Below are 16,800 nucleotides of genomic sequence, written 5' to 3'. Positions count from 1 at the left end.
TCTTACACTACAGGAGAACTCAATCTGGCTCCTGACACTCTTTTACTCTTTCTGGATCAACACAAAAGTCTTTATTTCCAACAAAAGTCTTTTCCTAGTGTGATAAACCCACCCTTCCCCTGTTCAAGAGGTAAACATCAGGCTCTTCCACACCACAGGCAGCCCTCAAAACATGAATCAGTGAGGAAACATTATGGTACCAGTAACTGGGCCATGGATGCCTCCTCATCCTTGGAATCCAGAGGAAACAAGCAGCTTTGCAGAGCTCTCTCAGCACAGGACACCAGCCTACCTTGCCTTCATTGAGTTTCTTCCCAGGGTTGGTTTCTTCTGGATGATAGAACCACTTGACTCGGACCACCATGTTGTTCCCCCACGACTCCCACATGCTCTGGATCCGGCCGATGTAGGGCAGGTTGGGGCGGCCGGCTGAGAGGAACACCGCACAGTCTCCAATGCGGATGATCTCCTTGCCCCGGACGATGGCCTTGTAGAAGAGCTTCCTGGCCTTCCCTTTCATTCCTCGTCTCTGCCAAGAGAGATTCACACAGGTGAGCAACCAGGGATTACCCTAGTTCTCCTTACTCACCACTGCTTGCCCTCTCCTGCATCCCACCCTTTGCTGAAGGCAGATCCACAGCATTCGCAGGCACTCCCACAGGAAAACGGGCAGAGGGACACACCATGGTTCTCCCAGACACAGTGAAGACTAACCCCAATCTCCTTGCAAACTGGAGATCTCAGCTGGGGACACACAGTCAGCAGAGCTTCACCGCCCCAGGAGAAGGGAAAGGGCAAGGTAAGAAGCACCACAATGCAAACGCCAGCACCAAGCACTACAAAGGGGAAGGAGAAGCTCCATTTACCTGTGTGGGTTTCCCAAACCACTTCCAGAGCTGCCGTGCGGGGAGGAACGCAGCGATCTTGGGTCTGTTCTCCACGGAGGGCAGGCGCTGGCGCTTGGCAAGCTCCTTGGTGGTGGGCAGGTGGATGCCCTCACGCTTCTTGGGCCTGCTCTTGTTGCCGCTCTGCTGCGGTGCCGGCTGCTGCACCGGCTGCTGTGCCGGCTGCTTCTGGCTCTGCGGGTGGGAGGACGCACGGGATTTCCCTGCCTGCTTGGTTGGCTTGGGTGGGAGGGTTTGCTGCACGGAGGAACTTGGCTGGGCTTCAGCTACCTCGTCGTCAGAGCTACAGGAGGAGTCTTCATCTGTAGTGGAGGAGGAGGAAGAGCTGGAGCTCGATGAAGAAGAGGTTGATGAGGCTGAAGAAGAGGAGGAAGAGGAGGAGGAAGAGGAGCTGCTGCTAGAAGAGGAAGAGGAGGAGGAGTTGGAGGAGGAAAGGGGTGTGGATGCTCTCGAGCTGGTTGAGCTGCTGTCCTGGGCTTCCCCTCGGTTCTTCCCCGTCTCCTCTTCTCCCTCTGACTCCGAGCTGCTGTCGCTGCTGTTGCTCTCAGATTCCTCCACGGCTGCTGGAGCTGCTGCCTTTTCCTCCTGGTCCTTTGAAGCAGTGAGGCTCTCTGCCGAGCCATCAAACTTCCCTCCAAAGCTGGCAGGGGAAGGGTCTCCATCAGCCACTTTGGCTCGAGCAGATTTCTGCTTGCCCTCCACACCCACTGCAGGGGAATAGCCCAGCCCTAAGAGACTCTTGCCATCCCTGCGACTGGCTAGGGATGAGTCCTCCAGCATCCTCATCGCTTCCTTCATCTTCTTCGTCTTTGGAGACATCACACCCTCATGGTCCAGTTTGATCAGGATTTCATTCTCATGCTTCCTCTGAGCCTTGACCATGGTGCCAAACTCCTGTGTCTCTTCTGTGGGCCGCCCTTTCTTGGCCTTGGCTTTTGACGTTGAAGCATCGCTGGAGCTGAAGGCAGCCAGTGTCCCAGGGAGGTCGCTGTAGGGTTCTGTGCTGAGGATGCTGCCAAACACAGCAGGTTGGTAAGTGGGTTGTGGGGGGCTGTGCAGCTTAGTGGAGATCTTCATTTTGCTGGCTTTTGATCTCTTTTCCTCTGTGGGAGCAGGAGAGCCTCCAGTTGGCAGCGGTTGTGATTTTCGTGACCCTTTCATGCTCGGCTTGCCCAAGCTGGCTGGCTTCTCCGGGACTGAGGAGGTCACAGGTGAAGACTCAACCTGATCCTTCTCTTCTGGCAAGGCAGCCTCTTCTGCAGAGGGGAGGAAACACAAAGCTATGGTGGTATCCATCCAGATGGGCTTTGTTAGCTCAGACATAACCAGACACCAACGCTGACCAGCCTCTGGCCAGGGCTGGCTTGTTCCTGACCACTCAGGTATCCTCAAGGAGGCACAGGTCCTACCAGGCAGCCTGACCTGATGCCAGCACCTGTGAGCAGCTGACGGGCAATGCCGACTGATGCTGCTTTGACTGCAGGGGAACCAAACTGCAGATCTCCTGCATCTCTGGCCCAACTGATGGCTGCTGAGATGCTCAGCTGAAAATGGGACTGGGCTCTGCAGTGCAGGCCAGCTTCTGAGCCAGACTCCTGCAAACTGCAGCCACAGCAGAGGAAGCTGATGCATGCAGGCTCAGCACTAAAGCAGTGCATCCATTCCTCTTCAACTCTTGCCCCAAGAGCAGCTCTAACTCTGGGAGAGCTGTGCAAGGAATCTCAGCTCCAGGTCCGGCAGTGGTAACAACCTACCAGCTTTTGCCTTGACACTTGGCTTTCTCCCTCGGCCTTTGCCCTTTGACACAGGCTCCTCTGATCCTAGTGTAGCTCCCTCTTTTCCTTCTCCAGTGTCTTTGCTGGATTTACGGCTACGGCGCTTGGTGCTGGGCACCAAAAGGGCTGGGGAAGGCTCAGCACCTGGAATAGATCAGAGAGATGTCAAATGTAGTCAAACATCCCAGAGTCTCAGAAGGAGGTGCCTGAAACTCCCTGTATTTCATAGTGAGGGAAATGTCATGCAAAAAACTGAACAGCAAGACTCACACTGGATCTTGTAGTCAGGTGGGAGAAGCCGAATGTGAGACAGTGGGATACGTCCTGTGTCCCCGTCATCAAACTCTACTGTGATGAGATCACCATCTTCCTCCAGATCCAGGGCTCCTGTGGGTTGGGGGACAGCAGAAGATGGAATTAGGAGTACAAACTCCTTGTCAGGGAAGTGCGGACACAGGGGAAGGCAGGGATCCTGCAACAACTCCAAAGCTTCCCATCGCCACCTCTCCTAGGCTGTGCAGGGAGAGCATTTTGCTACTACTCTTAGCAATCACAAGCTGCTGCTTTGCCCCTTCTCTCCAAGAGAAATAAGCTGTGTTCCCACCATCTCTTCTGGCATCAGCTTCACTGGTTTGTAACTTGCAATTCTTCCTTTAGACACACATAGTGCAACCAGAAGCACAAAAGCAAGACAGGCCATAGCAGAGGGATCTTCACTGACTTTCTAATGGGACCAGACGGGGGAGTGTAAGAGGCAAAGCTACGAGTATGAAGGTGATTTAGAAACCTCCACAACCTCAGAAATCTTTGGTGCCTGAAGCTAATTCTGAGTCTAAGTGTGCTGAATATTGGTATTTTAATTGCTCAGACGTCTAACTATGAGAGCGCATCTCCTGGACAAGAAGATGTGAGGCACTGGAATGGGTTGCCCAGGGAGGTTGTGAATGCTCCATCCCTGGCAGTGCTCAAGACCAGGTTGGACGAGGCCTTGGGTGATACGGTTTAGTGTGAGGTGTCCCTGCCCATGGCAGGGGCTTGGAATTGGATGATCTTAAGGTCCTTTCCAACCCTAACTATTCTATGATTCTATGTTACTAAACCAGCATCATGACCCAGTGGAGAGGAATGGGCCAGTCTCTGACCCCCAGGACATTCACAGCAGATCTCAAGGTATCCCCAGAGAAGCCTGACATCCCTCAGGACACACAGGACCAAGACATCTCTGGTTCACAGGGGAGAGCAGTCAGCGTGGCCTTACCTCGGACAACTGTCCCTGGGTAAAGGCAGCGGTACTGCTGGCTCCAGTAGGCTGCAATCCTCGTGCCCTCGGGCAGGAACCGCACTGAAGGTGGTTTCACGTCAATGATCTGCTCAGGGTAAGAGGAAGGCAATTACTGACATTCCTGACCCCAGCACACACCATCCCACCACACTTGGCGTGCAGCAAAGCAGCTCTGGAGAAGGCAAGGGACAGTTTTGCTGTTGGGAAATGCCCTCCTCTCTGCTCACAGGACAGCATGAAGGGCTAGTGCCCACTGCTATGGGGCAGTGACCCACACCAAAGCCATGGGGGCAGGACCCAGGTATTCCTGCAACCCCAGCCGGAAGCCTCCTGCACCCCAAACCAGGGCTCAACAGCCTCTTTGGCCTCACATACCGCTTCCTGCAAGAGCTGCTCCAGGCAGTAGATGTGGGGACGGTTCCCCCTCTCGCCTTCCACCACCACACGGTATCTGAATACAAAGACCCAGTCAGACACTGCACACGGAAGACATCACCCTGATCAGCTACCACCTCCGAGTCCCAGCACCAGTTTAATTGAGAGCATTTAATGAGAGGGAATTGAACTTTCCCTCAGCACTGATAAACTAGAGTGAACTTCCCTTCCCTCCCTGGCAGGCTCTGTCAGTCTCTCTCCTGCCAGCTCTACACAACTCCCAGATTAATCCCTGGATCAGTGATGTCCCCACCCACTGTCAGAGCCCAGGTGGATACAGCAGCCCCTCAACTCACATGTCTGGTGAATGCACAGTCTTTACATGCCCAGCATAGAGCAGCTTGTCATCCATGGGGATGAGGACACGCAGACCATCTTTCAGCTCATCCTTGTCGATTATGCAGGAGCGGGGGGCTGTGAGGTGTTGGAGCAAGATAGGGATTAGAGAGCACCACAGAGGAAAAAGCAACAGGAAGGGGAAAAGGAAACCTCATACTCTCCTCATTACCCTCCCCTAGGTAAAGACCAGAAGCCCTTTGCAGAAAGGGCTCATTCTCTCTCCCTACCTCTTGGCAGCAGCAAATTTTGCCTTCTTAGTAATAACAACAGTAATAATAATAATATACCAGTTAATGAAAAGAGGGCAGTTCAGAGACCGTGTTTCACATCTAGATGTCACAGTGGGCTACTCTGGTAAAGCTTGTTTCTGGTAGGCTAAACTGGCTGGAGAAGTGGCATCTCCACCCCAAGAACCCACGGCTTTGGGTAAGGGATGTGGAAAAGCAGCACAACCCTCCTCTGGGAAACTCCACATCTCCTCTACCTGCACAATTAGACCCCCAGCCCCTCACCTGGTGTGGGTGGTCGCTCAACCAGCATGCTCAGCGGGATGTTCTCATCCTCTGAGAAGCTGCTGTCTTGGTTGGGTTCAAAATCCTCCTCTGCTGCCATGCTCTCCATGAGCTTGCTGACAGCTCCTCCCTTCCCTCGGTTCTGCAGGAGAGCAAGCAGCACGTCAGCTGGATGACAACAGGCAACAGTCTGATCCCATCCCACCTTCCTCCAGCAACAAGTAACCTGAGGATACTGGGACCACCCTGTCTCCATCCTCAGCAATGTTAATCACACAGAATTAAGTGGGTGTACCCAAACTTGCTTTTTGGTTGCACAAAGACCTCTGTTTTTCTGGGTTTATCCCCAGACATCACTGACAGCTGACCAAAAGCCATTTCACATCTCCAGCCACACCCTGGAGGTTAGGAGAGATGCTGTGGAGCAGACAGCCGTGGCTTTGCTTTGCATTCACCACCTCTCTGCACAGCATTCCCAAGACTCACTTCACTGAACAGGCAGCAGGCACTGATCCTACTTCTTCTTAAACGCCCCACAATCCATTTCTCTGTTGCACCAGACCATAAACATTACACGCACAATGAGAAGATGCAGTAATGTGTGTTATGAGAGAGGACAGGCCACAACAATGGAGCAGAAACCAGATGTGACCTGGCTCACTCGGTGCTGAGCAAGGCTACTCCATCACCACCTCCTTGGTCCTTGCTATGCAGGACTCCCTCCACCCCGTGGTAGCCTTAGAGAAAACCCTGCTTGTTCCTTAATTAGAGGGAGGAAGGCAAACGAACACCAGATGGTAGCAGCAGGTACTACCTGACCAAGTCTGCCTCCGATTTTAGGCTTCTCAAACCAGCATTTTGCCTGTAACACAGCCAGCAAAACCTATATGTCTGTTTTCCCTCCCTCACACTGCAACAGTCCAGGAAGAGAGCAGGACCCTCCCAGCCACTCTCTAGACTAGAACCAGCCCCTCACCTCTTTTTTCACCTCCTTGGCTTTCACCTTGGCTTTGCTCTTCTTGGTGGAGCCCAAGGCACTCGTCAGGCTGACACGAACATCAGATGGGGAGCTAGGGATGCCAGGAGGAGACATGGACGAGGAGGAGGAGCAGCAGGGTGCTTCTTTACCCTTCTTCCGCTGCTAAAAAGAAGAAAACACTCCCATCAGCAAAGGGAGGACTGGTGAAGATCTGGGCCCAGGGCGAAGGGAAAGGTGGAGCACAGTAGGCTGTGCACAGGAAGGATAACATTCAGCCAGCAGTTAAGTTTACTGACTGCACCACATCCTACATCTCCCAGCTCTGCTTTCAGGCTTCACACATTTTGGGAAGAGCTTTTCATCACCCTGGAGAGCCATTTCTGCCCATCAAACTTTCCCCCAAAGAGCTCCAAGAAGATCCCAGCTGGCCTCATGTCACAACTAACTTATCTACCTCTCTCCACAATCAGTGCTCCTCCATGACGCTGCCATGAATTGAGCTCGAGGCAGAGGGAGCTGAATCTTCAGCCATGATGAAGAGCCAGCAACCCAGAGATCAGTGCCACCACCAGCCAGGGACAGCCCTCAGAAGACATCATATAAAAGGTGAACAGCCTTAAAGGCCAATGTGGGGGCAACAGCTCAGCAAGCAAGGCTGCACAGAGTGGAAAAGAGATTTCACACATGTCCACTCTGGCCAATCCAAGCAGGATAGATTTGGGACATGGAGGGTGACACAAGCAACATGTTCAAACACAACAGGCTTTTACTATTTGTGAGTCAAATCCAAGCCTGACAGCTGGGCATGGGGCTGGCAGGGCTGACACGGGACAGCCAAACAGCACTGAGGCAACTACGAAGACAGGACTCCCCTGCCCTAGCAGATTTAATCAAGTCCCCCTCACCCTCAGCCCCCCAGGATCCCACAGCACTCCTCACCTTGCTTAGCTCCTTCCTCTCCTTCCCCTTGCTGCCCTCCTTTTTGGGGCTCATGGGTGCCCCCTTGCCACAGCGACCAGGCTTGGAGACAGGAGTGGAGCTGGCAGGGGCCACGGGGGTCAGCATGGCCGAGGACATGGTGGCATCATGGAGGAAGATGCGCTCGCTCCGGCGCCGGTTCCACAGGTCATCATCGCTGGCCTCCAGCCCAAACTCAAAGCTCAGGTCCTTGGGGGACTTGAATTTCTTCAGCTTACGGCCCTTCTCAGACCCCAGCTTGGCCTTGTCAGCGCTTCCAGAGCCGGAGTCAAGGCTGCTGGGGGCCTGGCTTGGAGGGATGCTGCTTGCCTCCAGCGGCCCCTTCTTTCCCCTCAGCAGTCCTGAAGGAGACTTCTTCCTGATCTTGATCTCACTCTCGGAGTCAGTGTATTCAAACTCCGTCCCTAGGTGCAAAAGATTTGATCATCAGTTAAAGCCCAGTCTGAGCCAAGAGGAGCCACATCCTGCTGGAAGCTTTAGGGCTCCATGGGAGATGCTGTGCCTGCTTAACAGAGCCCTTGCTTGTTCCCTTTTCCAACCTCTCCATCCTTCAGGTGTGCATTTCTGCCCCACGAAACACTGATTTCCCTGTTTCAAGTCTCCCTTGCCCCAGACCAGAGCCCACACACTCAGGCAGTGTGGTTCAGGATGTCCCCTTCTCCCATAACCAAAACCCTGCAGAGAAGCTCTTAAAAGACAAGCTACTCTATCATTTGCCCCTTAACAGAAAGGAGTTGCTCAGATGAAGCCAAGCACGAACTCCATAAGCTGAGCCTTCCTCCTCTCCTGGTGGGAGTCCTCTCCAGTCTCACCTTAGATGCAGGAGAACAATCTCTTTTAACAAATCAAATAAACCTGTGTTTCAAACTGATATTTTCCCATTGGCCAACAGACACCACAAATCCTTTTACTGGCTCGGGTAATTGCCTTAAAGTCAAGAGAGGCAAATGATCTTTTGTCTGTGGCAAATGGAAATCCCCTCACACTGGCCTCTGCTCAGTGCCACAGGCACAGCAGTACCCAGAGGCCAGAAGTTACTGTAGGAACACCAAAATGTTCCCCACCTTCAGCGTGTTCCCCACAATCTGATAAAGGAGAACAAGGCCATATGTTTGCAGGAGCAATAGGGAAATGGAAACGGCACCTCCACACGAAGCAACAGGGGCAGGAGGCAGACAAAGCTCTGTGGCTGCAGAGGCACTGTGCCATCAGAGAGATATGAACAGCCAAGAAACTTGCCCAAGGTCATGCACTTAAGTCTATGCTGTAACAAGAGACAGAGGCCAAATTTTCCAGATCCATTTATTTTCCAGGACACTGGAACTCATGAGGTGGCACAGCGCCTCTGAAGGTGTGTACAAACATCAGGAGAACCTGGTTCTCCCTCTGCATAAAGGTCTCTCTTGTACCCTCCTCCAGCCTGCCCTCTCTGCACATACATCTGCATGACTGTGCCTTCAAACCAGTCAGGTCTGAAATGAGGCCTTGCTTCATGCCAGGGAGGTTGACACAAACTCTTCTCAAGCTCAACGGTGAACAGCCCCTGCTGTGATAACCACTGTGTGCAGGACAGTGGAGAAAGAACACGAGGAACTGAACATTCACGTGGGAAAATGAAGATATAGGAGGCAGAGGTATGGAAAGCATCTCCTCCCAGTCCTTCTCTCTCTACTATGCTCACCTTCCTGGGGAAATTCAGTGTGCAGGAAGCTGCTCTCATCTCCCACCCAAACCTCTTCCCCTGAGACAGCCCCAGCACGAGCAGGAAAAGAGCAAGCTTGTCAAAACCAAAGCTGGCAAGGCTCAAAATGAAAAACCCACTGGAAATTACAACACTCCTCCTCTTCTCTCACTACAGCATGAGGCAATTTCTAGATGCTTCCAGTTTCAAGGAGGGCAGGTTACAAGACAATAAATTCTTAACAGAGGCTGTTGGAACAAGTTGGCAAATGCCTAATATAGCACGGAAACAGTGTTAAAACAAGCCAGGCTCTCAAGGAAGACATCATTTTCCATTCTGAAGCATGCTATAAATTCCATCATCACTTAATAAATATTAATAGAGAATTTATAAATGGAGCCCATATAGATGTGTCTGACCAGGAACGATGTCACCAGCGGGCACTTGTGCAGCAGAGCATGGGGAGAGAAGAAATGAAATTCCCAATTACGTGTTAGACACTGAAACCGAGACAAGGACAGAGACAGAAACACAGGGTCTGGCACTGAGAACACAGGAGCAGAGGAAGGAATGCTTGTTTCAAGTCTCACTGCCTGGTTTCTATGGGGAAGCTGATAGGATGGGCTGATTGAAAGGGTTTTTCCTGGGTGCCTCTGCTTTTCTTAGGTATTTAAGATCAGCTGCATTTAGCGCATGCTTCCTTCCCTAAAATGCAACAGCTCCTCACTGCTTTCAGCGCTCTGTCCAAGGGGACACAGTATGCCACTGCTTGCCTTTGCAGCCTGTTAAGGATTGCCAGGTAGGACAAGAGAAAACTTTGACAAAGCCCCTAGGGAAGCCATGGCTGCAGCTGCTAAACCTGCCATACCCTTGAGTGGTTCTTGTTTTCTTGCCAGGCAATTCCCCCTTCCTTCAGCATCAGGACCAAGCAGCTAGAAGCAAAGAAAGGGCAGGACAGTGTCTGGGTAACAACCTGCTCTCTTGCAGCACAGCTGGGACCTCCTGAACTTTCCACCCTGGCCCCCATGGCACTAATCCTACCCAGGCAACTCACCCATCAGGCTCTGCCGCTCCTCCTTCTTCTTTGCCTTCTGCTTGGCCTCCAGCTGGATGATGGAGAGTGGAGGGGGAACGATGGGGCTGGGCATGGCACTGGCAGCAAACCTTGCTAGAAGGCCCAGACCGCTCTCATCAAGGGCAGGCGACGATAGCCTGTCGGTGCCGTCTGTCCCATAGTCCTCTGCTTCCTCCTCTTCCTCTTCATCCTCCTCTTCGTCCTCCTCTGAGCTAGAATCTAGCATGCAGAAGAGAGGAAGCCCATTACAAACCTAATGGAGCTGTGCATCAGCCACATTTCAACCCCAAAGTGTAACTCTCCTGCTGCTCTGTGCTCACCTAAGTAGCACTGAGCCCCCCACAAGCTGAGCCAGAAGATGTTGGCCACACACACACACGTGTCTTTGCAGCCATACAGTCAGTATCACCCTGCCTACCACCACCCTTGAAGGACACAGCAATACAGGGTACAGCAGGAAGGACCCATTCAAGATGAGGGAGGGAAGAGTAGGGTGTTGGCAGAGATTTGAAAAGGATGCCATGCACTCCTTCCCTGCAGCTTTCAGGAGGAATTAAAAGCTTAATTCCTTTGAAAATCCCAACCTCGGAGCCGTGGGATTCCCCTCCCACCCACCACCTCTTCCTCCATAACAAAATCCATTTGTGTAATCAGAACCAGAGATCAGCATGGAAGGGGAATACCAGAGATCAGCCTGTGTCATGGCAAGGAGGACAGAGAGAGGAGAAGGGGCAGGAGGAAATAATGCAAAGAAGGGGGGAAATAACTTGAAAGCAATGGATTTGGAATGCATAAGGGAGACGGGGGATAAGTGTAGGCAGTGTTGGAGGAGTGTTTAAACACTCTGCCTCAAAACTCTCCCTGCCTTTCATTTCCCTCTCTACAGCTCAGGCTAGGGAAGCCCAGCTCAGCACAGGCAGGAAGAGCTGCCCACAGCCACAATCTAGTGCTGGCAATGAAATCAGCCTCGGCTGACACCTGCAGAGAGCAGTGGGCTGGGGTTCTCCTTTACGGTGTATATACAGCAGGTATTTTGAGGGTAGATGCCCTGAGAGTGGCACCTCTCCCTTCCTACAGCACTTCCCAGGAGTCTGTCATCAGCTCAAAGGCAATTAATTTTAACAGCATCTCACCCAGCTCGTGCTGGTGAGCGCACGTATACCACACGCATACATATACACACACATATATGAGCACATAAATCTAGATGGAACAGATTTAACTGCAAAAAGTGGGCCTGGAAAAGGGATTTCATTTCTCTCGAAATTGAGAGCTTAAGTAGGATCATGGAGGCTGCTGGAGAATTCCCACCACTAGCAGGAGCCCTGCTCTTCCCCAGCCTGAGCCCACTCACCAGCTCCCCTCCCTCTGAACACGAGCCAAATGAGAAACCAGATCCCTTCAAAATGAGCTGGAATGAACATGAAAATCCTTTTCTTTCCACGTATGCCCTCTGGGATAGATAAAAACGTCCTCAACACTTGGCTGTTTAAAACACCCCAAACCAATAACACCAAGTGTCAGTTTTCCACTTCGCATTATTCCTCCGTGACATTAGAAATGAGAGGAAAAATCAGAAACCAGCGTACTCATCCTTGCATTTTATCAGCTGAAGTAACGGCCAGCTATACATACATGTTATTTTTCTTTAACAAGGAGAGCTTCTCTCCATGGCATGCATCAAATAGTCACAAGAATACTAATTTTTAACTGCATCAAAAGCCCTTCCACATTTCAACTGCTCAGGCTGGCTCCCTGTGATATAAAATGCTACTGAACCTACAGTCCTGCAGGAAACACCATGAAATCCACCACCCTGCTCACTCTTTGCATAAAACCCACATGGAAAACATAAAGACTCTGCAGCAAATTAGGATCAGATTCCTTCCCCTACCAGGAAAAGGGCAAAAAACTGCTGGCTCCCTACGTTTTGCCAAAAAGAAAGCAAATCCAGATGAACTCAGCTATTCTGAGATGTGAAAAGCACCTGCCTGAAAAGCAGCAAACCCAGTGCCCGAGTTCAATGCCCCACCAGGAGGGAATGAGACCCCCTCCACACATCCCATTTGGCTGGGAAAACCGGGGAAAAGAATGGAAAAAATCAACCTCCCATGACAGAACTAATGAGTGGGATGAGCTGAGAGCGGCTCACTGAGAAGCCGGGGAGGGAAACAGGTTAAAACCAGGGCAATTGAGCAGAACAATCCCTCCATGACCTGTCCCATGCAAATCCCCCTTGGCTCAGTTCATTGCCTGCCCACCACTCCTTCAGCATCCGAAGATGCTGCACATGTGAGGGCACAAAGGTGCCCAGCAGCTACACTATTTCAAATGCAGCAAGGTAAAACAGATTTAAAAGGCAGGATGAAAGCAGCTATTACTCATGCCATGGAAAATGTACGACCCAATAACATACCTGGCAGTTATTCTAACCTCTTTCAAAGTCACACTACAGAAAGACAACTGAAGATATAGTCTCTTGTCAGCATTTTCCCTGCAACACTTGTATTTTTAGCTGCATGAAATACAATTTTCAGCCTGAAAATAAACACGTTTTAACACGTTCGCAGCACAGATCCATCCTCCTCCACCTCTCATGGCGAGGGCACATCTTGCTGACTCCACTCTACATGCACAGCACAATCCCTGCTCCTCTTCCTCTCCGTTTTCCAAGGGACAAAAACTAACAAATGGGACAGAAAGAACGTGCCTGGGGCTCTGCTCCAAACCCACATGATTCTGAACTAAATCCCCACATTTATAGTTATGGTGGCAAATAAGTCATTGGTGCTCTATGGCTTTTTGGAGAGACTCATCGTGCCTGTATTTAATGCAAAGCAGTTTTTCTCCTACTGTACCCAAACTATATGTGGGTTTAAAATGAAGTATGCACAGATGCCTTAACACAACTGAAGCCTCCCATTTTTTACTCCTGAAAAGGTGATTTTTAGTTAACAATGGAGAAAAAGACATTAAAACCATCACTTTTTCCCTTCTGTGGTAATTCTGTTAACACTGAATGAGGGTAAGGAAAATAATACCCAAAGTTGTAAGTATTTTTTCTAACTGCCATTTTTAAGAGCATGTATATGTGTGTATATATCCACATGCAACCACACGTGTACATACAACTCTACAGCCAAAACAATCACTTCAGACTTAAATGCTACTGATAAACTGGACCTAAAGAAGGCTTTTCTAAGCTTATTTTTACCTGCACTAAATTAAAACCCAAACCCAACTCAAATCTTTCTCATTACTTTTAACTGTCTTTCACTGTAGGAGAGCAGTAAATGAAGAGCTGTTAATGGTGAACAGAAACTGGTTAAGCAATTTGGGTTTTAAAGGCTGATGTAACAAGGTTGAGGGGGATGTGGACAGGAAAAGCTTGGGAAGGGGGGAAGGGAAAAAATCACACACTTAAAAAGAGTCATTTCACATTGAAAAGAAAATAGCACGGTTTTCTCATAACACCAAGCAGGCCTACAGCATACAAAGCAGGCTAAGTACAGGCAGACTTTAGACAGCTACTGGGTCATTGACATCTGATCTGTGTGATCTGTCCAGATTCTGGAGGTTATTGATTTTTGAGTGTCCAATTGCACATTGTGCCTTTATTTTTCTTCTTTTTCCTTTTCAAACAAGCCAATTCTCATCACTGAAAATACATGTTTTTTTTTTTCCCCCCAGATGTGCTGTGCTGCTGACTCCAGAAATACTTCCAAAATTAAAACCATTAAATCTGTCACATGGGAATGACTGTGCAGGGAAACAGTGAACCCTCACTGGTTTGTGTGGGGTTTTTTCACTGGGGTCAAACCATCCTCCCAGTCAGGGAAGGAGAGCAGGGCAGAAGGTACTAATTTCTTACGGACAACAGTATGGAGGAAGATGAAGCGTGGATCTTTGGTCTCAGAAAGCTCAAGGTGTTACTTATCCTGATGGCTTTCAAAAGTCCCCTGTGGCTTTAGCCCCTATTAGAAGTTTCCTCTCCAAGGTTACTAGACAAAAAACCACAAGCTTTGCCTCTTACCAGAATGGCAATATGGTGTTTAGTCTGTAAGAAAGCAGCGTTGTCTATCTCAAACCACATGAAAACACATCTTCCTGCAGCTACTCCTACCTCTGACATAGATATTGGCAGGGCCATGGCCAGGCAATTACCCTGATACTAGGAGAGTCTGCATCATGGCCCTGAAACCTCTAAGGACAGCGGCAGAACCTTTGCAGGCAGTGCTGTGGCTTCTCACCTTGGCCCCATCTGCCAACCTTTCCCTTTGCTGGGTGTTAAAGGGTTTTCCAAAAGAAGGCCTGGCAACGGTAAAGTATTTCTGGAGTCCTCAAACACGTGCACACAAGCAAATCTTCCTTGCGAGTCTCTTCATGGACAGAGGAAAGTCAAAAGCGGACAGCAATCATCATTAAAATAACCAAGAGGATGCAAAGAGCTACGTGTCATTATTCATGGAGGTAACAGCGAAACGTCTGAGGCTGACAGATGACATAAAGAAAAGTTATTTTGCCTACCTACATAACAATGGTCAAGGTTCAGGTTCATGGCTAGTGACCCTCGCTGAGAAGTGTCTGCCCTACAACCAGCCAACCACTTTGCTTCTTTAGTGCAGCGTGAGAGCAAATGCAAGAGACCGACACAGACATTCAAAGCATCATGGATAGGGGCAGGGGTGAAAGGGTTGGTCAAGCAGCTGCAAGGAGAAAGTGAGCACTTCTAGAAAAGCTGAGGTTATTAATCGGTTTAGTATCAGGGAAAGCCATTAGAAACCCTATTACCCAAATATCCCTTTAAGTAAATGCTTCTGAGAAATAACAAAAATAAAAGCATTTGCAGAAAAAAAAAAAACAACCCTGTAGCAAACAATCCCTCCCCACCTCCCCTTCCATGCCCCCCTCCCACCCCAGGAGGTTTTGCATCTTTGGTTTCCCCACCATTAAATGACATTCCCAGAGGAATTTACAATGCGTTTCCCCGTTTGTTCCAGATTCCCCAACCTCCTCCCATATTCCCCTCCCCTCCCTAGATAATCCCATAAAAGTGGGATTATTTCCCTTTAAAGCAGACAGGTTACTTGAAAGATAGAGCCAATTCGGGCCAAGTGACCTCTCTGCTTACCTGGAGCAAAACCAAGAAGCAAACCCAAGAAACCCTCAAGAACTTAGCAACTAAAAGGGATTGATATCCTCAAAATTTCCAACAGCAGCAAAATAAACACAGGGAAGATGCAGGAAGGAACAGGGAAGGGAAGAATGGAAGTTAACGCAGACTCTTAATGGAAATGTGGCAGTCTCACCTTTACATAAAATCCACTATCCCCAGAACTGCCTGGCTTTTAAGAATGAATTTTCATTTTAAACATATATTACTCTTTTCGGGGGGGGGGGGGGGGGGGCCTTTGAAATGCATTGGTGGGTCCAGCCCAAAGCCACATCCAACCGAATCAGCAATCTGTATCTTTCTGCTGCATTCAACAGCTTGAATTCCCCTTTCTTTGGAGGTTGGGGGTTTGGAGGGGAGAAAAAGCAAAGAGGTGCATGGAGGAAATTAACATCCAAAAAAAAAAAAAAAACAAAACCACGAAGGCAAAAGCACAAAACAAAAGCAAAACTCTCCAGCCCCTTTTCCATGTGGGAACACTGAAAAGGTTTTTGCTGTGCTCTGTGGCTTGGATGATAACAACTGGGGATGCTCTCACTCAGCATTCAGCCCCGATGCGCTGCTTCTTTCAGGAGCTGAGGGCTCATTAAAATGACCTTTCCCCATGATTATTATTTAATGAGTGCACTCTGGAACAGAAACCCCTTGTGTCTCTGGAGGGAAAGGCTCGAGTAATCCCTTTTCCCACTGAAGCCCTAATGACAGGCTGTGTGGCAAAAACAGGGGGTGAGGGTGAAGGAGGGAAAACTGCGGAGTCAACTTCCATGCAGTAATTGCCGCATCCTTGGGACACCGCGGGTGATGGGGAATGAAACAATCACCACCCAAAAAGAGACACAAAACCAGCTTTTATAGCTCAAAAAGAGTGATTTTTGGCTGTTCAATAATGGGGACCTTACACTCACAGCGGAAACAAGGACCAAGCGCATCTACGTGTTATCTGCCTGCTTCGAGAGCCTATCAATGGAGAAAACAAACTCAAACAGAAATAAAACCACCAAAACCCAAACAAAATATGTATTAAATAAAAGGGGATGGGGGTGGGGAAGGCCTAAGCTTTACGTGGACAAAGGCAGCAGGGATATTTGAATAATAGAGAGTACCCCAGACTAGGTTAATTCCAGTTCTACTCATGGGGAGTGGGAGCAGGAAGGGGATGCAGAGCAGGATGGAGTGAAGCGGCAACCTAATCGGCCTGATAAGAGACACAGCAAGAGAGACAAGGTACACAGGTTTAGTTAAAAATGAACTCGGTCTGTTTAATAAAAGCTCGGTATAACCAAATCGCAAGTACAAACATCGAGTCACACAAGCCACACAACAGTATCCCGGGATTAAAAAGGAAAAAAAAAGAAGGAAAACCAAAAAAAAAAGGAAAATAATTAAAAAATAAAAAAAAGCTCCTTCCAAACTGCTCATGCCAACAGAAAATAATAAGAAATAATAGTAATAATAATATAAATGGTGGTGGTGGCAGCAAGGAAGAAAGTGAGGGGAAAACTGAAGGGAGGAAGGGAACAGGAAAGCAGGGAGAGGTGGACACTAAACCCCGGTTGCTATAAAAGCTCTAAAAGAGCCAGCCAGTCTTAATATCACAATGATAAAGGTACAAAAAGGGCTACCAGATAAACGTGGGGCTGATACAGCAGGCTACGCTGCCAACAAC

The 16,800-nt window shown here is 49.5% G+C and overlaps 1 protein-coding gene across 4 annotated transcripts in view; it reads right to left on the bottom strand.

Moving 5' to 3' along the window:
- The window catches only part of TNRC18 (trinucleotide repeat containing 18), a 55,903-nt gene that overhangs the window by 2,775 nt on the left and 36,328 nt on the right, over positions 1–16,800 (bottom strand). For 3 of the 4 annotated variants that reach the window (XM_057416806.1, XM_057416809.1, XM_057416808.1), the window contains 11 exons: positions 9,941–10,180; positions 7,167–7,609; positions 6,225–6,389; positions 5,249–5,390; positions 4,694–4,811; positions 4,338–4,413; positions 3,939–4,047; positions 2,951–3,067; positions 2,660–2,824; positions 867–2,161; positions 293–529 (listed from right to left, as the gene is read on the bottom strand). In XM_057416806.1, coding sequence (XP_057272789.1) covers positions 293–529; positions 867–2,161; positions 2,660–2,824; positions 2,951–3,067; positions 3,939–4,047; positions 4,338–4,413; positions 4,694–4,811; positions 5,249–5,390; positions 6,225–6,389; positions 7,167–7,609; positions 9,941–10,180 — 3,107 coding nt within the window. The remainder of the gene's footprint in view (positions 1–292; positions 530–866; positions 2,162–2,659; positions 2,825–2,950; positions 3,068–3,938; positions 4,048–4,337; positions 4,414–4,693; positions 4,812–5,248; positions 5,391–6,224; positions 6,390–7,166; positions 7,610–9,940; positions 10,181–16,800) is intronic. The other variant, XM_057416807.1, reaches the window with a different exon arrangement.

This window comes from Pezoporus wallicus, unplaced genomic scaffold (assembly GCF_028554395.1).
Source record: "Pezoporus wallicus isolate ANWC-B61680 ecotype Strahan unplaced genomic scaffold, APGP_CSIRO_Pwel_v1 scaffold_7392, whole genome shotgun sequence".
NCBI lineage: Eukaryota > Metazoa > Chordata > Aves > Psittaciformes > Psittacidae > Pezoporus > Pezoporus wallicus.
This window is presented reverse-complemented; position numbering and strand designations above follow the sequence as displayed.